Source organism: Mus caroli, unplaced genomic scaffold, assembly GCF_978045245.1.
Source record: "Mus caroli unplaced genomic scaffold, Mus_caroli_1 scaffold_6, whole genome shotgun sequence".
NCBI classification, from domain to species: Eukaryota; Metazoa; Chordata; class Mammalia; order Rodentia; family Muridae; genus Mus; species Mus caroli.
This window is the reverse complement of record NW_028227261.1, coordinates 8340534-8364549: the sequence shown is the minus strand read 5'-3', so window position 1 is coordinate 8364549 and position 24016 is coordinate 8340534. Positions and strand designations below refer to the sequence as shown.

At 51.7% G+C, this 24016-nt stretch overlaps 2 protein-coding genes across 4 annotated transcripts in view; one reads left to right on the top strand and one right to left on the bottom strand.

Moving 5' to 3' along the window:
- On the top strand, positions 1–1346 carry Nppa (natriuretic peptide A). The gene is made up of 3 exons (XM_021161620.3): positions 1–230; positions 338–664; positions 1055–1346. The coding sequence occupies exons 1-3, from the start codon at positions 111–113 to the stop codon at positions 1064–1066; spliced, it is 459 nt and encodes a 152-aa protein (XP_021017279.1). The 5' UTR covers positions 1–110; the 3' UTR covers positions 1067–1346.
- Positions 1347–5695: 4349 nt separating this feature from the next.
- Positions 5696–24016, bottom strand: part of Clcn6 (Cl-/H+ antiporter 6) — a 31742-nt gene continuing 13421 nt past the window's right edge. For 2 of the 3 annotated variants that reach the window (XM_021159590.3, XM_029476279.2), the window contains exons 6-23: positions 23863–23969; positions 23114–23240; positions 20990–21057; positions 19254–19312; positions 18354–18486; positions 17435–17548; positions 17028–17194; positions 16385–16511; positions 14061–14187; positions 13691–13844; positions 13429–13588; positions 13238–13344; positions 12191–12377; positions 10571–10728; positions 10253–10409; positions 8482–8589; positions 8264–8389; positions 5696–6463 (exon numbers count right to left, since the gene is read on the bottom strand). In XM_021159590.3, the coding sequence (XP_021015249.1) occupies positions 6383–6463; positions 8264–8389; positions 8482–8589; positions 10253–10409; positions 10571–10728; positions 12191–12377; positions 13238–13344; positions 13429–13588; positions 13691–13844; positions 14061–14187; positions 16385–16511; positions 17028–17194; positions 17435–17548; positions 18354–18486; positions 19254–19312; positions 20990–21057; positions 23114–23240; positions 23863–23969 (2267 nt within the window). In that variant the 3' untranslated portion in view covers positions 5696–6382. Of the gene's footprint in view, positions 6464–8263; positions 8390–8481; positions 8590–10252; positions 10410–10570; positions 10729–12190; positions 12378–13237; positions 13345–13428; positions 13589–13690; positions 13845–14060; positions 14188–16384; positions 16512–17027; positions 17195–17434; positions 17549–18353; positions 18487–19253; positions 19313–20989; positions 21058–23113; positions 23241–23862; positions 23970–24016 lie in introns of those variants that run through there. The other variant, XR_015047282.1, reaches the window with a different exon arrangement.

Below are 24016 nucleotides of genomic sequence, written 5' to 3'. Positions count from 1 at the left end.
GAGACGCTGGGCAGCTGGGAGACAGTGACGAACAAAAGCTGAGAGAGAGAAAGAAACCAGAGAGTGGGCAGAGACAGCAAACATCAGATCGTGCCCCGACCCACGCCAGCATGGGCTCCTTCTCCATCACCATGGGCTTCTTCCTCGTCTTGGTCTTTTGGCTTCCAGGCCATATTGGAGCAAATCCTGTGTACAGTGCGGTGTCCAACACAGATCTGATGGATTTCAAGGTAGGGCCAGGAAGTGGGACACAGACCCCATGGGACCAGGGTCTCTTTGGTACTGGGTCCATTCCTGAGACGTCCCCTTTCTCTGTATTTATTTTGCCTTTATAAAGAACCTGCTAGACCACCTGGAGGAGAAGATGCCGGTAGAAGATGAGGCCATGCCCCCACAGGCCCTGAGTGAGCAGACTGAGGAAGCAGGGGCCGCACTTAGTTCCCTCCCCGAGGTGCCTCCCTGGACCGGAGAGGTCAACCCACCTCTGAGAGACGGCAGTGCTCTAGGGCGCAGCCCCTGGGACCCCTCGGATAGATCTGCCCTCTTGAAAAGCAAACTGAGGGCTCTGCTCGCTGGCCCTCGGAGCCTACGAAGGTCCAGCTGCTTCGGGGGTAGGATTGACAGGATTGGAGCCCAGAGTGGACTAGGCTGCAACAGCTTCCGGGTAAGAGGAGCTGTGGATGGAAATGGGATAGAGGTCAGGTGGGGTCTTGTTAGGGCTCAAACCTTGCCAAGGGACACTGCCAGGGAGCATCTTTGGTAGCTGAGAGCCTGATGCGTGTATCATTTTCTCTGTGAGTTCTGCTTCACTACGATGGGTGTCTCTTGAGTTTCAAGACAATGACAACAGCTCCTGCAGGGTCTGAGCCACAAGCACTGGGAAGTTAGAATACAGGGCCAAGACTGCCTCATTAATGCTTACCAGTGCCTTGCTTGCCGGTTTAATCCCAGAGGCTGGACTGTGGCTTGTGGGAAATAATTGGTCACTGTTCAAGTTGAACAGTTTAGCCCAGTAAAGGCAGATCATCAAGCCAGTATATTTTTCTCTTTGTAGTACCGAAGATAACAGCCAAGGAGGAAAAGGCAGCCGATTCTGCTTGAGCAGATCGCAAAAGATCCTAAGCCCTTGTGGTGTGTCACGCAGCTTGGTCACATTGCCACTGTGGTGTGAACACCCTCCTGGAGCTGCAGCTTCCTGCCTTCATCTATCACGATCGATGTTAAATGTAGATGAGTGGTCTAGTGGGGTCTTGCCTCTCCCACTCTGCATATTAAGGTAGATCCTCACCCCTTTCGGAAAGCAGTTGGAAAAAAAAATTGAATAAACTTCAGCACCAAGGACAGATGCTGAGGCCCGGATGTGCTTCTTTGGCTTCTGCCCCCAGTTCTTTGCTCTCCCCTGCCTTGATCTCTCATTTCTTCCTCCTTCCCTCCCTCTTCTTGCTGTGTGTGTGGTGGGGGGGGAGGGGGAGCCTCACGCCATGGTCCTCAAAACGCTCTGCCTCCATCACAGAACCCAGGTAAACCCGCCTAGGCTGAAAAGGGCATTTATTTTTAATTCGTGGAAAAGGAACATGAACATCACACCTTTTCCTGAGGACAGGTAATGACACCTATGCTCAGAAGTTTCAAGCATTCCTTTCTGGTTACAGCCTGGGTGGCTTTAAGGGGCATTTAGAGAACCAGAGACTGCCCAGATCTGTTACAGAGTGCCAGCTGCTCTGACCATGTGAATTACACTCTCAGTTTGGGCAAGTGTGAGTGGAGGGTGGGTTACGCAGCTGGGAGGAAGGTTTACAGGCTGATGGGTGGCCTGTTCAAACGATTTGTGGGCTACCTCACTGGTGTGTCACCACCTATCCACGTGTATCACTCAGTGCTGGAGATCAAACTCAGGGAGCCAGAGGCATTTGAAAACAGCCCTAATCTCCCTAACACAGCACTGTGGAGCTTAAACGTGTACATTGCGTGGAGGAGAGAACCACTAGGAAACATGCAGTACCTTATTCACTTTTAGTTTATGTAGCTTTGGCTGGCCTCAGACTCTAGGAGACCTGCCTTGCTACACTACCGAGTCTGGCTAAGGTGCAGTGTTTTTATACCAGCTTGGGAAAGGCACTGCCCTAAGCAGAGAACACATTCAGGGCTCATAGTGAACACTGCTTCTTCTCTGAGATCACACAGGTCATCTTATAGCTCCAATAGGACATGGTTTGCTAACCGCCTCTGTGTGCTTGTGTGTGTGTGCGTGTGCCTGTGTACTTGTGTTCCTAACCTGTACTGGGCACGTTATATAAAAACGGGGAGGATAACCCGAGTGGTACCGTGCATACCTGTTGAGGGGCAGCAAGGCCAGGAGCTGACAGTGATTGGCTGGAGTTTGAGGAAGAACTTCAATCACTTCCAATCAAAATGTTCCTGTCTGAGCCAGGCATGGTCACATATACCTTAGTCCCAGCACTGGGGAGAAAGGGGTTGGCAGATCTCTGTAAAGTCAAGACCAGCCTGGTCTACACAGTGTGTTCCAGGACAGTCAGTGCTATGCATGAGACGCTTACTCAGTTAAAAAAAAACAAAACAAAAACCCACTTTCTACCTAGATCTCAAATTAGAGAGTACAGAGAGCCAGTCAGTGGAGAGTGACGTGTGAGAACCAGTGTGAATGGGCGGGAAAAGCACGCAGAGAGCCAGTCTGGGGAGAGTGATGTGCGAGGACCAGAGTGAATGGGCGGGAAAAGCACTTGGCCTACACCGGGAGTTGGGAGTCATAATTACTAAGGAAAAAAAGGAGCTGCTGGGGGTGTCCCCCAGATGTCGTGGGACAGAAAGGTGACAGGGCAGGGGCCTGATGGGCTGTGACTGGTGACAAGGCAGCACAGACACAGCAAGTGACATTCCTTGTAAAATAAGACAAGCGAACAGAGCACAGGCTGAAGCGCATGCGTATGTGCGCGCGCACACCAGGAGAGCTGGGAGGGCTTCCTCTCCTCAGGCTGCTGTTAGGCTATCGTCTCTGGGGTAAGTCCCCAGACAGACTGTCCACTGTTGCCCTGGTGCAGCTAGCAGGAAGAAAAGATCAACAGACCAAAAGTGTGCATAGGTGACAGGTGCCACGGAAGAAAGAAAGAGCTTACTTACAAAGACAGAGGGGTGGGGACAGGCAGTGAAAGGGAGGTGCGGACCAGCAGACTGCCTTTCCTGGCTGGGTCTGATGGCAGAGACCTGGAATTCCAGCATGTGGAAGGTACGGAGGGGCAGGGCAGCTCAGGTCATCGCCTGGGTTCCATCAGACCTTGTCTTAGAAACAGACTGCTTTGCTACAGTGCCTTAACTTTCCCTACTTAAGAGCAAGCGAGCAAGCGAGCGCCGGGCGTGGTGGCGCACGCCTTTAATGCCTTTAATCCCAGCACTCGGGAGGCAGAGGCAGGCGGATTTCCGAGTTCGAGGACAGCCTGGTCATAAAGTGAGTTCCAGGACAGCCAGGGCTACACAGAGAAACCCTGTCTCGAAAGACCAAAAAAAAAGAAGAAAAAAAAAAAGAGCGAGCACAGTGGAGACAAGGTCTACAGAGAAGGTGCAGACATTTTATTCTGACTTAAAAGTGACCACAAGAACGTCCACCTTCCAAAGGGCCAAATAAAAATAGACTTTTACAAATTAAAAAAGATACCATTTATCTACACAGTGGAATCAGCTAATGTTAGCGTATAAACACAGTAGGAACGGAAAGGCAAAAGCTGCAACTGGACAGACTCTCAGGTCCACAGGAGCCAAGAGCAACTCTCCTTGTCAACATGGCTGGGCCAGGAGGGCTGTGCTGGCCTCTCCGGAAGCTCGTCACCAAGGTCTGCATCAAACTGTCACATGGCTAGCTGAGTCAAGCTAATGTCCATTCCAGCTGGAACTGCTTAACAAGGTCACATGCAGACATCTCATAAAATACCCAACTCCCACAGCAGTACCAGAGCCACACGAATGCCCAGACGCAGAAGCCAGCCAGGAAACTGTCTCAAGCCAACCTCAGTGTCCCCCCATGGAGCTATGTGTGACAAGGTGCTGCGGCGCATTGGGGGATAAGGGTGGGGGATCAAGCTGCAACAAGTAAGAGACTGAGCCACTAGTTCCAAGGGACTGTCGTGGGAGGAGGGGTCCACGGCTTATAGTTCACAGGTGAAAAAGCTGTTGTCTTTGGGCTTTTCTGGAAAGGCAGGTTCAGCGGGGAGGGACCCAGAAAACTGAGTGTCCTAGAGGAGCATGGGCCAGGGTGGGTATGCCTGGACCCTGTTCACTCTGGGCTAAACTGATGGTCACACACACACACACACACACTCACACAAACTCAATGGACAAATCACAACAGGACTGGCTTGGAGGCAGGGAAGCTGTGGACTGAGGTCCTCCACAGGCTACAAATCTGCAAACCCACCAGGCTGGGAAGACAGTTCTGTGGTGTGTCACGCTTTTCTCTTAGTGGGAGCAACTGGTTTTCTTCTTGATAGAGCACACAGCAGGGCAGGAATTGAAATCAGCCATAAAATGAAGCTGGCGGCAGGCCAAACACAACCATGCTTAACTATTTTCCCAACTACTTGGGAAGAGTTTCAACCCCCACCCCACTCCCAATCCCCAGTCAGAAGTTGAAAACAGAGTAAGTCAAGCTCTCGTTCTGGTAAAAAGGTAAGCAAATAGGGAAAACAGAGGGCCAGAGTTACTGTCTGCCCTAAAGATTCAAGGTAGCCCCCGACCAAGGCTGTGGAACAATTTCCCAAGTGCTGGTCAGAGGACTCTGCCAGGCCTGGTAGCCACACTACTAGAAGCCAAGCCTATCACAGATGCCTACCACCAAGTTCCATGATTTAAAAAGAATCTAACACAAATGAATGCCACATGTATCCAAAGAACAGCTGCCACAAGGGCCCTGGGTTGCAGGAAGATGAATGCAAATGTCCCTACTCAGATGTTGGTTCCGAGAGGACCAGCAGCCAGGAGAGAAAGAAGCCATGAAGCAATGAGGCACAAGGGCAAGAGGACCCCACCCCTACCCGGGCCCCGAGACCAGCAGCCACACAGGTCCCCTCCAAGTCCCCGAGACCAGCAGCCACACAGGTCCCCTCCAAGTCCCCGAGACCAGCAGCCACACAGGTCCCCTCCAAGTCCCCGAGACCAGCAGCCACACAGGTCCCCTCCAAGTCCCCGAGACCAGCAGCCACACAGGTCCCCTCCAAGTCCCCGAGACCAGCAGCCACACAGGTCCCCTCCAAGTCCCCGAGACCAGCAGCCACACAGGTTCCCCTCCAAGTCCTCGAGACCAACAGCCACACAGGTCCCCTCCAAGTCCTTGGGACCAGCAGCCACACAGGTTCCCCTCCAAGTCCTCGGGAAGAGGCCGAGTCGGGAGTGCACTGGGAAGCTGGGCTCGAGCAGCGACCACAACAGGGGCCATTGGCTTTCTCCTAAGGTTGGACCTTTGGTTGGCCCTGGCTCAGGACAGCTTGCTTGCCAGCTTGTAGAGTGATCCCAAATTCACCAGGACTCTGGTAGTGGTTCTGTCTAGGGGTTCCTCAATTTTGGTTGACTTTGGGAATGAATCCAAGATAAAGTTGTGGCTGTCCCACCAGGAAGACAGATGAAGATGAAGGCTTAGAAAGCCGAGTAGTTGTAGAGAGGAAAGGAATGACAATGGGAGGAGAGCGTGTCACCAGGAGAACAGGTGTAATCAGTGAGTGGGGACTACTGAATGTTCACAGAAGGGAGAAGCTGTCCCCCTGTAGTGGGATTTAATGCTTCAAAGGCTGTTAGCTGGAATTTTAGTGCATCAAGGGTCTGGTCAGGAATGAGTCTAAAGACATTCAAGCCACGGGGTCAAGAGCATGAACCCGCTCCTAGGAAACCGAAGAAGAAAGTTGTATCTGAAGAAGAATGTATCTGAAGTCTTGGTTCTGATCCCAGGCCTCCCCAAACATGGGGAACAGTTCTTAGTGCCCAATTCTTGAACCTAGTAATGAACATGATATGCAAATAACATCCTCAATGTTTGCTTCAGTCCAACACCTTCCCGGGAGGGTCTGGGCAAGAGCTGGGCTCTCCGAGAAACAGCAACAGAGAGGTACCAAGTGTCCACCTAGGATCCAGCCCGACGGTACCCTGATGTCTCCTTAGGGGAGCTGGGGAATGGAAGATTCTTACAGAGGAAGTTGGTAAAACCTCAACTTCCTACTCAACACATCCCCAAAAACCTCTGACCCCCATCTTCCAGGACTCCAGGCATCTGAGCAAACAGGTGAGTGGGAGCCTTCATGCCGGCTGTGGGGGCCAGTAAGTGAGCGGGCCACCTGCAGAGGCACCTCTGGGAGAGTGGGCTGGCTTCAGCCGGGTGCAACTGTCAGAGGGTCTGGTAATGCTGCCGCAGCCGGGCCTGCAGGAATTCATTTGTCAGGTTGTGCCGTGTAATGATCCCCACGATCTAGGGCAAGGAGAAAACACCCAGGTCAGCACAGGCTAAAACCCACCAGGAAGACTGTGTGTAAAGAGAGCTGGTCCCCATCAATGTACACAGGATGTAGAAACAGACAGACAGAACTGGGACCTGGACAGCGTGAGGACACGACACAGACTTCCTCTTCTCAGGGGAAGTTAGGAGTCATGGCAGCCTGGGCACAGATGGAATCAGTGGGTCCTGAAATGGGAGAAAACTGGCAGCAGGAGAGGAAGAGCGATTGGAAGGGGACTCTGAGCCACCTGCTTTCTCCCAACACAGACCTCTGTGTGGCCCAGGCATTCTTTTATTGGTTTTGGCTTGGGTAGAGACAGGGTTTCATTTACAACACAGGCCAGGCTAGCCTTGAACTTGTCTGTGTGCTAGGATTACAGGTGTGTGCCACAACGCCCGGCATAACTACCCTGCGTTTTATCTGGTGTCCTTGTTTATGAATAAACCTAGGCCCGCGCTCTATCATTTAGCTACACCCCAAGTCCAGCCATGCCCTGTCTTAGGGTTCTGTTGCTGTGATGGAGCACCATGACCAAAAGCAACTCGGGGAGAGAATGTTTCAGCTACTTCAGTCTATCACTGAGCAAAGTCAGGGCAGGAATCTGGAGGCAGGAGCACAGGTATAGAGAGGGTGCTGCTCACTGGATGGCTCTTCCTGGGTTGCTTAGCCTGCTTTGGTATAGCACCCAGAACCACCAGCTCAGTCATGGAACTCTGGGCCCTCTCACATCAATCACTAATTAGGAAAATGTTTACAGCCCTGTATTATGGAGGCACTTTCTTAATTGAGAATCCTTGTTCCCAAACAACTCTAGCTTGTGTCATGCTGATATAAAACTGGCTAGTGTATATCCTTAAACAGGGCACATGCAAGACCCGGTGGTACATACCTATAACAGCACCTTGGAGGCTGAGCCAAGAGGACTGCCTCAAGTTCAAGGACAATCTGGCTACTTAATGAGTATCAGGGAAGCAAGGGAAGGATGGAGGGAAGGCAGCTGTCCTTAAACAGGAACCACTTCCTAAAGGTTCATCTTGGTGACAAAGGACTGGTTCAAAAGAGAACTGAAAAGTAACTAAAGAGAAAGACAAGGAAATGGACCACACAGCCACAATGCTCAACATCACAGTAGTGGGTGGAGTGTTGTAGCTTCGGGGGAGAATGCCTGCTGCGGAGATGGGCACCTGCAGGAAAACCCACTATGAACAACAACCTCTGGGCATGCAGAACCTGGGCACAGCAGAGCTGACAAGGTAATGACCTCAGCAGGCCAGGGATCAGGGCTTGTTTTTATTTATTTGTATTTTCTTATTTTGCTACAATACAGTACAATAGTACAGCAATAACTTCATAATAAAAAATTAAGTTGGGCTGACAAGGTGGCCCGGTGGGAGACCAGAGTTTAATCCCCAGAACTCACTGAAGTGGAAGGAGAGAACTGACTCAAACAGCACATGTAAACAGGTTGAAAAAGTAACCCTGAAGTGATGGGAAAGCCTACAGAAATAATCACTGGGGGTGCTTTCTTTAAACCCCTCTGAGCACTTACATTCTACTAATGCTACGAATGCCCATAAGAGATGGGAGCCAAGAAACACAGAGCTGGGCCGGGGAAGGAGAACCCAGGAGCCAAGACAGGAACAGGCATGGGAGAATGGAAGGCAGGAGGTGCCCCCTGCTGGACTGGCATGCGCATGGAAAAGCACCAAGTGGGAGGACAGATGAGAGGCCACCCAGATGAGGGACACTGCTTTCTTCACCCACCCACTTACCTCTCCTACCGCATTCACCACAGGCAAGTGGCGCAGGCCCATGGTTCTGAACAGGTTGAACACTTGAGAAACATGGGTGTTGGGGGAGACGGTAAATGGTGAAGGATTCATATATGGGGTGACATCCTGTAGCAGAAAAATCAAGAATTACCCACAGCCTTGGATAAACATGGCACACAGCAGCATATGGAACAGCCCTGAGAAACAGCCCTCCTCACCACAATCATTCGGGGATTCAGCAGTGTGAGGTCCAGGTCATGTATGTCCGGGTATCGCGGGTAGTCCTCAGCCATCTCAGCGTAAGAAAGACGTGGTTGGCTGGCACTCTGCAATTCCGACCAAAACAATGTCCTTGCAACAAACAGAAGCTGCCAGGAGGGTCACTCTGACAGTCCCCCTCCCCAGTTATGATAGTATCTTCCAGTCATGTGCCACCGGGGGAGGGGCAGCTGGGCAGTACAGGAGCCATAGCAGGTGCTGAGCAGGGAAACAGCCTGATACCAAGCCAGTTCTAATGAATGATAAGGCTGCTAAGAGGGGCTATGGGTTGAGCTGTGTCCCCCCAAAAGACAGCCAACTTGTAAATCCTCGTACCTATCAGGTGCCTTTGCTGAAAATAGGGTTCTGCACATTTACTTATACTGAGCGCATACTGGACTAGGAGGCCTAATTCCAACACCAGGCACCCTTACAAGGTGGAGAACAGAAGCAGGGTGTGCACCGTGTGCAGACAGGTGATACTGAAGTGCTATCAACCATCGAGGCCTGGAACTGTTGGCAACTGTGGGGACTAAGATGAGGCCAGGAAGGACACCCTCCTGGCTCCTTCAGAGAGCTTGCCCGTGCACTCTGGATCTTGTACTTATGGTCTTCAACTATGGAAGACCCTGCTTCAAGCTCCCAGGCCGATGGCAATTTGGCACAATGGCTAGAGACAGTGTCCCAGGAGTGTTGTCACCACCCCTCAGATCTCACTGCTTGTGTGACAGGTCAGGGAGGCCAGTGCACGGGCTCACAGGCCAGCACAGTGGCCACAGTACTGGCTGGGAGTTGCTATCTGAGCAGGCTCCTGCTCCCTGAGTCTACTCTGTGCACCTCACCTGGCTCACAGCAGGCCCCACTGCCAGACAGACCCAGAATCAACCTGCTCTGGCAGGCCAGGCCAGGTACTTCAGGACCTAGGCTGTCACCACTCCAACTTCCTTGCTCCTAAATGCCCTACCAATCTCTACCTACTCCAACCAGGTCAGTCACCCACACTCCACCCAGTTCCCTGCGCCAGGGCAACTGCTCTTCTGCAGGCTTATCAGACCACAGAAAGGCTCAGGTGGCTGCAATAGGAGAAACCTGCAGCTGCCAACATCAGCAGTCACTCAGGAAAGCAAGGCTCTGGGTGACTTGCTCAGGCTCCTGCCAAAAAGGGGTGAGGGGTGTGGTCTTGGGTGCCATGGGGATACCCTAAAACCAAATGGAAGAGAAAAGATGGCTACAGTGGAGCTGGCAGGGGAGGGGCACTTCTTGCACTAACACATGCAGAAGAGTCCACTTGTACCAGAACTCAAGTCCCGCAGTATTAGGGTAGGCATGGCAGCCAATGCCTGGGATCCCAGCATATGAGCTCTGTATTAGGCATTCATCCTCAGCTACCCTGGGAGGTAAAGACCAGCTTGGGCTACACAAGACCCTGTCTCAACAAGAAGAAAACAAAAGGAAAAACCCCTCGGGATATGAAAAGTTCACTGGCCAGCAGGCAGCAGGCACTAGACAAAATGTAGCAGAGGATAAACAAGGGACAACTGGAGTCAGCTTGCCCTCACCTCCCTCGTGACCTCGGGGCCTCACAAACACAGCAAAAGGCACGTGTGGCGAAGCACCCTACTCAGCAGCTCTGTACACAACACATGCACTGAAGCACCTCTTCTGGAACAATGGGGTCTGTCCCTCCCTGTCCTTATCCTGCCTTCCAGTACACCAGAGCCCAGGACTTACGGACTGACTTTCCGAATAGCACACTCCTCGGACAAGCAGGGTGACAAGCTGAGAGCGCAGGACGAGGCCGTGGAAGGTCAGCGGACGGAAACGCTCCTCCATGGTCCAGTCTTCACTCGGGGACTGGTCAGGGTATAGGTTGGGGTAGGGAGTGTATCTGTTACACAAAAACCAGACGCTGCCTCGTATCCCCTCAGCAGGGCCACTCTCACATCCTCATCGCCTCCCCGTACTCTCCAGCAACAAGGACTCCCTCACACTCTCTGTGTGCAGGGTGCTCTGCATGGAGGCTGTGGGCAGCCAGTGTGAGGCCCTCACCTCCTCTCCAGCATCTGCTGTAGCAGGTCCTCCTTCTCTGCCGGCTCCTCGGAAGCCACGTGCTCATCACACACGTTGCGCAGCTCGCTGGAAGGGTACGACTTCATGGACTGGCCCCGCTTGCGCTGCTCACCAGCACGGGTCAAGATACTGGATTTCTATGGATGGAGGTGGGGGCAATGACAGTCTTTACAAGGGCCAAGATGCCATGGTGCTGGGCATATAGATACAGGAACATCTCCAGGACTGTGGTGATGGGAACAGTACTTTTCATGGAGGTCTGCAAGACACTCAGAGGTGCAGGCCAGTCAGTCCTTAGACTTGAACATGAACCTGAGGCCTCACACAAGACAGGCAAGTCTCTACCACTCCACTCCATCCTGTGACCCTGCCCAGCCCAAATTTGACACTTGACCTTGATGGTCAGTTTGACTGGGCTTTAGTAATATTGAAGCAGTCAAGATGTTTGTTTTCACAGGACCAGATCCCAAGGGCTTTGACCTCAGATGAAGAGAAGGTGCTAGTGTCTAGATGGGGAAGTGGGTCACAGCTGTGTGTGTCCTCAGGGGTCTGACCTTGCCCTGACCCCTCCTGGACTCTGTATCTGCCTTCTCCCCTCCATGCTGCTAGATATTCTGCAGTTTATTCTTGGTCCTGACGGACAGAGCTACCTCTGAAACAGGACAAAAGAAATCCTTCTCTTGAGTGGCTCACTTTTGTTGGTTTTCCCTCTGTGGAGCGGGGCTGTCCGCCTCTGCCTCCCGAGTGCTGGGACGAAAGGCTCGCATCAGCACCACTGGCTTGGTTTGTCTAAGTGCACCAGCACTGCCCACACTGGCTAAGTGCAGTCGCACCACATATTTTGTCACAGTGATGCAGTTACCTGCTGCAACAAACCTCATGCTTTTGCTGCCTAAGACTTTACCTCCTCTCATCTGGGGAGGTGCAGCTCAATTCTGCAGAGGGAAAACAACCTTTCTCTTACATTCTGTCTTGGAGTGACCATCAATGTTTATGTTTGTTCTTCCCAAAGTCACCAAAGCCAACTGGTGGCCACATAGCCTGTGTGAGGTGATGGACCTATCCTCTGTGGACTGAGAGTTGGGAGCTACCCAAGGTCAGAGAGCCACCTGTGTCTACCACATGGCATCATGAGGTCAGTATCTGCATCCCTAGAGCTCATAGCCGGGGTCTGCATCTGGAGCTTCCTCCCCTCCCCCCAGCCCCCCGCCCTCTCTCATCTGTGGTTTCTTCGGACAAGAGTCTCTCTATGGAGCCCACACGGCCCAGAGCTCAGTGATTCTCCTGCCTGGCCCCCCACTTTCCTAAGTTGGCCAGAGCCCATTGTGTTAGCAACTCTAGAACCCTCCCTTATGCTTGTACATGGCAAATAATACCAAGTCGGCTGACTTTTCCAAAAGGACCCACCCACCTGTTTCCTGCTGCCCAGATGAGCACATACGCTCCCTGAGACCCACTGTGCACTGTGCGAGGGTGCTGCAGACTTCCCTAGACTGACCCAGTCTGAGTGCAGCCCAGCTTCAGAGGCAGCATTACACAGCCTGAGTGTTGGGCTTCCTTCCTGCCTCACTGGCCTCCCCTTTAGGCCATTTTCTTTACCTTGAACTTGATGTTGTTGCTTATGAGCTGGTTGCCCTTCATGAACTCCTTCTCGTTGCCCCGGTTCTCTGTGACCACTGGGAAGGCATGGTGGACCGTAGTGCGCAGGATGCTCACCAGAGACTGGATGCGAGTGTGAGGGTAAACGTATGTCAGGTTGGGCTCCATGATGTCACTGGCTCTCAGCCTGCAGAGGGAGAAGCGGTCACAGCCTCAAAGACACCGCTGCCACTGGGGACAGGCTGGGTTGGGCAATGGTGCTCATCTCCGTCTGGATCACAGGAGCCTCTCTTCTGAACCATGCCCAGCAAATCCTCCAACTGCCTCACCAGGCCTGCTACACTGCTCCTCACTTCATCATGCTCGGGACCACGGCTACTCCATGAACCCCACCTGCTTCCCCAAGGGTTGGCCAGCCACTCCTTGTCACAGCACATCACATGCTATGATCCATCACCACTAGTCACTAGTAAGCTGCAAGTGAAAGGGCAATTCTAGAGCCCTTGTTTAGACCAGGATGGCAGGCCAGAGCCCTCAGATCAATTCCAGTCTTGCACGTTCCTTCCCGTCTGTTTTCCCGTTGCAGTGGAAGGGCTGTGGGTTGACAGGCTGCTGACCCTGCATTAACTCATAAGGCCTGCCTGATATCCAGAGAGGAGGCTGGACACCTATGAATGGTCCCAGCCAAGAGTGGTGCTTGGTTGAATGTGTGAGCAGGCTGGTGTATTGCCAGGGCTGTGCATTTTCTCAGTGTGACCATCTAGCAGTGTTAAAGCTTGAAGCAATTCTCATAAGTGACTTGGCCAGCAAGCTAAGGAGCCAAATAACCACAAGCAGCCCTGCTTCCCTGTGCCCCACCATGCTACCCAGTCCTGGGACCTGCTCTCCAGATTCCTAGCCAACTCAAGCTACTCAACATCTCTAAACACACAGGGACACAGGTGTACCTTCTAAGCGGAACAAGTGACCGACCTACTGTTTCCCACCCCGACAGGCCCTGTAGCTTAGCCGCTGGTGCAAAGACGTGGGAAGAGGTCAGCGTCTTACTTGTCCATTTCCACCTCTGTCTCCCACTCCAGAAGAGGCACACCTCTCAGCCCAATGTGGATGTCATAAATGCCCTTGTTGAAGAAGTCTCCAGTCCACTTGGCCACCTGGAAGACAAAGCAGAGTCCTGAAGACAGCCCCTGAAGGGAGCCTGGCCCTCAGCCTGTCGGCCACCAGAGGGATGCACTCACCATCAGAGTGACCATGATCGGAAGCCCATAGGTGATCTCATTTGTAGACTCGATCAGGATGACTGTGAGGCTGATGGTCATCCTTACAACCCCACCCAAGAAAGCTGCCGCACCAATCAGGGCAAAGGTCCCAGAATAGAGGTGGCCCAGTCCAATGTAGCTGGTGAAGAGAGAAACAGCCAGGCTTAGACTCTCAATGGTAGTATGGGCCCACACACCTGTAAACATGTGGGCACATGTGCACTCATTAAATCCACACTACCTTTTCAGGACATTGGCAACCAAACGTCCAAAAGCTGCTCCACACAGCAGGGAAGGCACGAAGAGGCCACTGGGGACAGATGTGCCGAAAGTCCAGCATGCCAGCAGGAAATAGAGGATGAAGAATAAGGCCAGGGTGACGGGGCTGAAAGTCCCTGCAGGGTGAGAACAGACCTGAGTCACACCAGCAGATGCCTGCACAGGCTCAGAAAACTGTGTTGGGTCCTCCAGGGTGGCTTTTGAACACCAGCCTGGTCACCTGCCAACACTGGAGGCAGAAACGTGACCCTCTGGCATGGGACACTGTTGCAGAGAGATGCCTGAGAGGCAGCTGGCATCGACCCCCGGGGGTGTGCAGCATGGACACTCACCGTCCTGATGGAAGAGCTGCAGGATGGCAGACTCCTGGGAGTTGAAGAAGAGTGTGGCCATGTCATTGTAGGTGTCATTGGGACAGAAAAAAGTCTTGATAGTTGAATTCACATCTTCTGATGTGACCTGAAGAAAGGGAACCAAAAGGTCAGTACAAAGGCACCTGACTGGGACGTACAGGGCTTCAGCGCGGTCGGTCTCCTAAGAGGTCAAGTGTCTGCTGGACAGCATTCCCTGTGGGAGGAGCTAGGGTGGAGCTAGAGGCGGAAGCAAGTACACATCTGCCGTGGCGCGAGACAGCAGCAGTTCCCGCTCTGTGAGTGCAGAGTCAAACAATGTGGGTGAGGGTGAAGGCCTCTGCTTATCCACGTTTTAAAGAATATTTGCATATGTCTGTGTGAGTAGGTACACAACTGCTATAGCATGAATGCCAAGGTCACATGACACTGAGCTGGGGGACTCTTACTCACCACCGCACATGCCAGACTAGCCGGCCCTGCACACTGTCCATCTTGCCATGGCAGCACTGGGATTTCAGACATGAGCTGCCATGTTCAGCTTTCTAAGGGTCCTAGGGACCTGACCCAGGTCCCCGTCCTCGTTGGCAAATGCTTTACCTGCTGCACCACCTCCTCAGCCCTCACTCACACTCATCACTGAGCACAGCTACATCAGGGCTCACGTGGCCTTTCCTCCTTGGTGCAGATTCTGAAGTAACACAGCTAAGAGCTCAGAGTGAGAGCCCCAAGGACTATGGGATGGCAGTGCAGATTAGAGATCAGCTGAACCCCCAACTTTGATTGCAAATGAAACCAAGCAACCAACTTTTATTCTGGATTTTCTACCAAAGAAACCAACCTTAACCTGAGGCCCAACAGCAGTATCATGCTCTGGGCCACCTTCCTTCCAATCCCACTAGGAGAACACAAGTCTCTCTACGTTCTCGCCACCCTGTGTGAGCGGAGGATTCCCATGCCTCCTGAATTGTGAGTAGAAGCAGGGCGTCTGCAGAGGGATCGTTCTGGGTTTCTGGCTGGTGGTGTGCAGTGGCTGAGCTTCACTACACTGCTGTCCCTGTGACTAGGGACAGTAAGGAGGTGGAAAGCGCCTCCTGTTGGCAGAGAGGCGTGAGTGCAGTGAACAGTGGACTACCTGTTGCCTGTGGCTTAATAACTGACACATGCAGGGTTTCTCAGAACATGTTTGGAGGAAAGCCCATCCAACAGTCTCTGGGAAAGGTCTTGAGGCCAGCTGCACCGCTGAGAGTCCACCTGTCTGCTGCGGAGAACAGACTACCAACTCAGATGGCTTCACCACTAACTCTGCACTCTCTGGGAAGAGCTTTTTTTACTTTGGAAACTCTGGCTTTTCCTCATCTACAAAAGATATTAGTACCTCCCCCTTCATGCCTCACATTACCAGCTAAGGGATCTTGGAAAAGCCTCCACTTTGCCTCTGTTTCCTTTCCTGAAAAATGGGAATACTATTATCAGCACTGTAAATGAAAAATAAGGATAGTTGTGTAAAGTACTTGTAAAAGACCCGAGACACCGAGCACCTAAGCATCTCTGGTGCTCGCTGGACTATCGTGGGCCCAGGAGTCCCATAGCCAAGAAAGTCAATCCATCCCAGGACAGTCACCTTTGTCTGGTTTTAGTTAATTTTTTTAAAATTAGCCAAGTTGAGCACAGAATGTTTTATGTTTTTTATATTATTAGTGGTCCACAACAAAATACATTTTGAAAAGTCTGGTCTCAGAAATGATGTGGCCTTGGGAATAACAAGGTGCCAGTAAACTTCTACTCTGTGTGGTACCTTCTTTTGTCCCAGGCACCCTCTGCCTGAGGGCTACACAGATGGCTGCTGCAAGGGCCAGATGTAACCCTTGGCTATGGTTGGTTGACCTTTCATCTAAAACGTTCTGGAAGTCACAGACTGCTTCTCTCCCAGACAAGCTGCAGAGGGCTCTGAGAGCCCTCAGTTGTTACTTGGAAACAAGAAGGCACGCCAGGGAGAGCAGCCCAGCACGTGAGGGACGAGTTAGCATCACCCTAAGGGTGATATCACAGAGGTGAGGTGTTGGGTGGCGGGGCCCCGAGCCAGTGTGTTCCTGCGGGCCTGGAGAGAGGTGAACAGCAGGCTAATGAGCAACGCTTCCCATGAAGGACAGCTGAGCTTTAGACAGCATAGGAAGGGTGGCAGGCAAGAACTCATCCTCACAGGTGACAAGGCACAGCACACTCAGCTGCAGGCAGGAGCAGCATGGCTCCAAACAAACACACTTTTCTGCTTGGAGGATAGACACCAAGTTTGTGAGGGTTACCTGGAGCTGGAATGAGCCATTACCGGTTTGACTCGTGGAAGACATCTGTCGGCATTCTCCTAACACCATGGAGGCCACAAACACCACCACAGTGGTCACCAGGGACACCAAGAGGCTCTCTAAGACTCTAGAAAGCAGAGCACAGCGGTTACAATGCAATTGTGCTTGGACACACGTGATCACTATACCTGCCCATCACCCCTCCCCCACAGGGCAAGCCCCGAAGTCCTGGTGAGGACACACAGCCAGGATTCACTCCCGACTTGCTGTGTCTAGCTGGCTGCAATAAAGGGCAGGCAGCTGATGAAGGAGGCTGTTGCACACACATCATCACTTTCTAAAGAGCTAAATGGTTTTTCCTTGCTAAGTCCAGGGCAAGGGTAACTCCTGACAGAAAGCTTGTCAGCAGAATCTGCTGACCCTCCTGACTTGGTCATGTGTGTCAGCAGAAGAGGGTGAGCCACCTAGCCACTCAGATGTAAACTCAGTCTCAGCTTCTCTGGCCTTCATGGGGCACTCATGAGCTTGTTTACAGGCTTAGTCTCAAAGGAGAAATCACAGTGGGCGTGGGAAGCAGGGTCTATTCACAGGACCATCTTCCTTGGGAGAGATGGCCCGCCCACAAGGGGCTCACTGCAGATACCTGACGAGCTTAGGTTTCGGGTGCACGTTGCGCATACGGTACTTTGCAAGCCTCTTGTTCAGACAGTTGAATGTGGCTCCCAGGAGGCCCCCAATGACCCCCATCACGACGAAGAAACCCAAATCCATAGCTGTCCAGAGATGACATTTTTTATCAGAGTCAGAGCACTGAGAGAAGGGGGAAGGGAGGGAGAGAGAAAAACCAGAGTGGCCATGAGCACAGGAAGGGAAAGAAACAGAGACAGGAACAAGAGGGATGCTTGCCTTCCATGCCGAGGGTCCAGGCTGTCCAGGCACACTGCTCACGGGAGCAGGTGTGCGCAGGAGGCGGCCACCTGTCCCACTGGGCTTTTAAGAGCAAGTTTCATGGGTACAGTGAAATATCCTGGGAGGAAGGGAAAGACATACCTTAAATTCGCCGAAGTTCAGTAATCCAGGCAGCTGGAAGGAACCCCAACTTCCAAACTGAATCCCAGAGCGGAAGAAGTTGAGAGTGAAGGTGGCAGACATGGAACAGAAGAGCTAGAGGACAGGTAACAAAACAAGGACACTGGTGACATCACCCTCTCCTTCACTCCCTCTCCGACTTACTTATTCCTGCATTCATGGACAGATCTTGTGCATATGCGGTGCAGGAGTCAGTTCTCTCCTTCCACCATGTGGGGCCAAGGGTTCAACTGGGATCTGGCATGGCATAAGTGCCTTTATCCAGAGTCATCTTGCCAGCCTGATTAAGTCCCTAGGTGTGGTGGCCCAGGCACTCAAAAGGCAGACAGGCAATCTCTGTAAGGCTAGCTTCGTCTACATAGTGAGATCCTGTCTCAAAGCCAAACCAAATCAGTAACAAAAATAAACAAAGAAATAAATCCCCATGGCTCTAGTAGAGGCCTTGGCAAGTGGCCGGTTCAGGACCCCCTGGGGAAAGCAACTGAAGGCAGCTCTGAGCCAGTGTCTCTACGGTCCTCCATAGTGCCCAATGCTGAGAGCTCCTTATGGAGCAGGCCCTATGCCCAACACAAAGGGGGACAACGGAAAACGATTTCTAGTCACAATCCTGTCATTGAGACTTACACATTCTTCAGGCAGAGGGTTCACAAAGAGAGAGCAGCAGCTGTTTGGCATGGGTGTACAGTTGGGGGTGGGGGTGGGCTCACAGGAAGAGCACAAAAGCCTACTGTTTGGAGCCTATGGTGCTGTGACAAGGAAGTTACTTGGAGCCAGTGTGCCAGCTCCAACAGAAGGACAGCTCCATGTCTCAAGTGACCTTGGGTGCATTCTGGACTCATGCTTGGGTCTAAGAGGTGGCATCCACAGACAGTGTCCTTACCACTTTCCACGTGAGCCCCTGGTTCCAGAAGGATGAGCCCTCCTCCAGACTGAACAAGGTGCCCCCTATAGGGGCCCCAAAAGCTGCAGCAACGCCAGCAGCTGCCCCCGCTGACACAAAGTCACGCTTGTCTCTAAGGAGGAGGAGGGAAGGGGGAGAGAAACGTTTGTGTATTTAAGAAAGAGCCTTCAGACTGAAGGGCCAGTTTCTTACTGTTTTACCTATGAGCCTTCTCCCTCACAGCTCAGGGTGTCATGGTTCTGGGTGGCAGTCACAGCTGCCTCTGAGCCACACAGACTACCTACATGCCTGAGTGTGATGTGAATATCCTCCAGTGTGTTCCAGGCTGTGGCCCTGAGGCACTGCTGGAAGGCACTAGAACCTGAGCAGTGGGGCTGAGAAGGAGGAGGTCAGCCATTTGGAGTGTATTTGTAAAGAGGGTACTGGGAGCCATCCCAAGCCACTCCATGAAGGTCACCAAAACCTTCAAAACTGGGAGGAAAAACACTGCTTTCATTTCAGCTGCCCGTCTCAGGTGTGTGTCACTGTGACAAAGCCAGCACACTGCATCCCACTCGAGCAGGGTAACAGCTCTTCCTTCACCTGAGAGGAGGGGCTCCCTGACCCAACATGGCTTCAGTCAAACTGGGCGTGGTGCAGGACAGTACCACACAAACCCACGAGGCTAGCATCTGAACAGCAGGGCACCCTTCTCTGGGTTTTCAGTTTGGGACCATCAGTGCTGCCTCAAATGGTTCTTACAACAAAAGTCTGTCAGGACAATAGCTAGGTCCTTTTGCTTCTCACTCTCAGGAGAAAAGCATAGCGTGCCCTTTTCTGACAGCTTCAGTCAAAAGTCAGACCAGTGAGGCTGGGCCTCGCCTCTCACCATTCCCATACCTGTCGCTGCGGAAGTAGGGGAAGTTAAACTGGATCTTCCGTAAGGAGATGCTCTGGAACTAAAATGGGGAAAATAGTGTCAGAGAAGCCTTGAGGGCAGGGGCAGGGCCGTACAGCCCCACAGAGGCCCCTGTCCATCTGCACAACTGTACAGTGTGCTGCAGGAAGGAAGTCAACTAGGGTTTACTCTGTGTAGTGTCAACAAGTCAGGAGGAGGGGGACAGCAGAGCTAGGGGCTGGAAGGGATGGAGACCTGCTGCATATGACGTCACTACCTCTATCACATGACACTGGCACCCTAGATGCTCACACAGGCCCCCATGCCATGCTAGTCTCTTTCCTCTTCCAGGCTGGGAGAGCCCGTAGTTGAGCATGAGCAGATGGGCCTGGAGCCTTCCTCCCTCACCCCAACAACTCACACTTCAGGTAGGTCTCTTTCTAGGAACAGGGAGAAGGGCCTCAGTGAACGCTCTTCTGGGACTCTACTGGCTGGGTTTGTGTCACTTTGACACAGCTGGAGTTATCACTGAGAAAGGAGCCTCCCCTGAGGAAATGCCACTATGAGATCCAGCTGTAAGGCATTTTCTCAATTAGTGATCAAGGGTAGGAGGACCCATTGTGGGTGGTGCCATCCCTGGGCTGGTAGTCCTGGGTTCTATAAGAAAGCAAGCTGAGGGGCTGGAGAGATGGCTCAGCAGTTAAGAGCACTGACTGCTCTTCCAGAGGTCCTGAGTTCAATTCCTAGCAACCACATGGTGGCTCACAACCATCTGTAATGAGATCCGATGCTCTCTTTTGATGTGTCTGAAAACAGTTACAGTGTACTCACATACATAAAATAAGTAAATTAATCTAAAAAAGAAAGAAAGAAAGAAAGAAAGAAAGAAAGAAAGAAAGAAAGAAAGAAAGAAAGCCGAACAAGCCAGGGGAAGCAAGGCAGTAAGAAACATCCCTCCATGGCCTCTGCATCAGCTCCTGCTTCCTGACCTGCTTGAGTTCCTGTCCTGACTTCCTTTGGTGATGATCAGCAGTGTGGAAGTGTAAGCTGAATAAACCCTTTCCTCCCCAACATGCTTCTTGGTCATGATGTTTGTGCAGGAATAGAAACTTTGACTAAGACAGGGACTAAGACCTCAAATGAAAGCCCATGTGTCCAGAGGAACCCTTAAGACTAGGAGCTTTGCCCAAGTGTGATGGCGAGGAGGGTACTGAGTTCAAAGCCAGTAAGGATATAGTGACACTCTATCTTGGCCAATCAATCAATGAAACCTCCTTTTAAAGGAGATCTTAAGTCTTGAGTTAGCTCTTCAGCATCCTCATCAATGCTTAGGGGTCTAATCAGTCCATGACTACAGAGAAGAAAGGAACTGGGACACACAGTGTAGTGCACAGGTGACACCTGCCTAGCCTGTGACTATCACTGCATCACCTAATGTGACTGAGCAGAGGTGGGCCTCAGACTGTGCCAGCCAACTCTTCCAGACACTTGGCTACAGTGTGGCTGCATTGCCACATTGACTGACTGGTTTTCCTCTGCTTCCTGTCTCCGTTCCAAAGACTCAGCAGTGATGCTATGCTTTGAGGAGCAATAGTTATTTGCTGGGACAGACCACACAGTTTCCACCTCAACTCCAAAAGGCAACAGGTTCTGAAATTGCATGAGGGATATCACATCTGCTGGGCCTATGCAAGAGACCCATTCTAAGGAACGCATCCCCTGGCCCACCAATCCTTACCTGAGGGAGGCCAGCTCCTACCACAGCACCACTGTGGATCATGGGGCCTTCTTTCCCCACAAAGAGCCCTGGGAATGGGGAGGAAAGAGGGGCACAGTCAGCAGAGGGCCTCTGGCTTAGATTTTGCTATGTAAACCTTTCAGCAACTAAAAAATGCAGGCAAGCATATGACTGACTCTCTAGTGTAAAGACTGAGCCTGGTCAGGGAGACAGCTCAATCAGTAAAGAACTTCCTGAACAGATACAAGGGCCCAAGATCCATCTTCAGCCCTAACATAGAGAACCTGGAAAAACAGTGTCCAGCTGTCATCCAGCTCTGGGGAACTAGAGGCAGGATTGCCGAGGCTCTGGTCAGCCAGCCTAGCTTAGCTGACAAAGTTCCAGGCCAGTGAGAGAGCCTATCTCACAAAACAAGACCTGTAACTTGTAAAAAGTGACATGGAAAGGTTGTTGTGTGGTTCCCTGTGCCTCAGCCCATCCCGCACACACATGGGCTGGGACAAATTGTCTTCACACAAGCTCCACTTGTTACAAGAGAGAATAGTTCTTATTTTCAATTCCAGTGCAGGGAAACCACCCTGTCTGTTTCTGTACACCCTGAGAACTTTTACTCCCTTATGTATTGATGGTGCTGGGAATCAAACCAGGAGCCTTGTATATTCTCAGCCAGTGCTCTACCTACACTCCCAGCCTTTATCTGTTTATTTTTGGCTTTATTTTTTGTACAAGCTTACAATGTAGTCATGGCTATCCTGGACCAAAAAACAAGGCTGGGTTCAAACTCGAAGCTACTCTGCTGCCTTTGCTGGGATTACAGTTATGTGCCACTATATGGTACGGTTTAGTTTTATTTTGGCATAGGGTCTCACTAAGTTACCAATGCTGCCTTTGAATTCACTCTGTACCTTAAGTGAGCCTTGAACTTGAAATCTTCCCGCTTCAACCTCAAGATAAGTAAGGATTACATGTGTGTGCTGCTAGGCGCAGGAGTCATTTCTTTCTACCCTTTTGCTGAGTCAATATATATATATATATATATATATAGTATTTATAGCCCAGGCTGCCTCCAACCTCTGTGATCCTGCTGAGACTCCCAGGACCTGGGATTCTTTTTTTTTTTTTTTTTTTTTTTTTAAAGATTTATTTATTTATTATATGTAAGTACACTGTAGCTGTCTTTAGATATTCCAGAAGAGGGCGCCAGATCTCGTTACGGATGGTTGTGAGCCACCATGTGGTTGCTGGGATTTGAACTCTGGACCTTCGGAGGAGCAGTCGGGTGCTCTTACCCACTGAGCCATCTCACCAGCCCCAGGACCTGGGATTCTTAAATGGGTATGTCATACAATTCCCTAAGTTCCTACACGATGTCCTCAGTGACCTCTCTTGGCCTGCAAAGGCTAAATCATCGGCCATTTATACAAAACATGGGCTAACGCTGCCAGAGCCAACCCTAAAACCAACTGAATGATAGCTCCTCTTCAACAGAAAGGTAGTGTCACTGGGTACATTGGAATGGCAGGACAAGTCACCCTGGGCTACATAATGAGACACTACCCTGGGCTACATAATGAGACACTACTTCAGAAGACTGGCGGGGGGGGGGGGGGCGGGGGGAGGACAGGAAAGAGAGAAGGGGTTGGGGAAAGAAAACAGAAAGTAAGGAAAGGACTAAAGGAAACAAGACTGTGTGGAGTGACCTGCACTGGGATGTGAATCTGAGCTTCGCCTATCTGGCCATGTTCTGAGGCCCCCAGTGTGTAGAGCTGTTCTGAAGGCCGTGGAACCTTAGAACATGAGGCCTGGCTAGTAAAAGTGGGTTACTCCGAGGTGGCCTTCAAAGATTATAGTTCAGCACTGGCTTCTGCTTCCCGGTGCCCACAACATACACCCTCCACCATGAAGTGTCCCTCGTCTGTCCAGCAATGACGGACTGAAACCCTTCTGAGGCTAAGTACAAGCAACCCTCTCGCTCCCTCAAGCTGCCTCTGCCACATATGCTGTGACAGAGACACAGCTAACATGGACAAAAGTCGTCACCAGATGAGGAGCAGCCACAGCCCAAATCTACCCAATGCACAGCATGCCTTCACCACTCCATGGAGAGGAGAAAGCTCTCCTCACCTCCAGACACACTGAACAGCACCCCAAACACTTTGCAGAGCAGGGTCCGGAGCCGCACAATTCCTGGCACTTTCACACCATTCAGATAGCACTTGATCTCAGGGATTCCAGAACCTGCTGCCACTGGCTATTAGGGAAGGAAACATACAAATAAATTAAAAACCCACTCTGCAGCTTCAACTCAACAAGCCAGGGACACCCGCATCTTCCTGCCCGAGAGCTGTTCACCCACAGACGCTGGGCCGCAGCCTGAGCCCCGACTCTGTATCTAACAAGCTCCTCCATTGCATGTGGAGTCTGTTCACACGGGACCACTGAGCACCACTGCAGAGCCACCTTCCCCGCATTCTGGTGACACTCTCCAGGTAATCCCAAGGTGAAGGAGGAGAAGAGCACCTCCCCCATCCATGTCTTTAATCCTCCCATTCCCATTAACCTCACCCCGTACTGCAGGCTTTACTTTTAGGAAGATCTCCAGGTGAACAGTAGTAACCCGTAAGCCGCATGAACCTGTTTCCCAACACATAGCTGAAGAACATTACGTTCTTTTAGCTGGGCAGTGGTGGCACACCCGTAATCCCAGCAGTCTGGAGGTAGGGGCAGGCAGATCTCTGAGTTCAAGGCCAGCAGGATTAGTTTCAAGACAGCCAGAGCTACACAGAGAAACCCTGTCTCAAAAAGCTACACACACACAGACACAAAGTGAACAGTACTGAAAACTAAGACAGTCCATTTTCAAACCGCCTTACCTCTATCAAGACAAGAAGGCTTGCCAGGAAGACAAAGGTCAAGTTAAAGCCCAGGAGCTCCAGGAGGGACAGGGCAAGGCAGCCTTTCTGACTGCATTCCTCCACCGCTGCAGAGGCTGAGTCAAGGAAAAAGGGCTCTCAGCCACGAGGCATA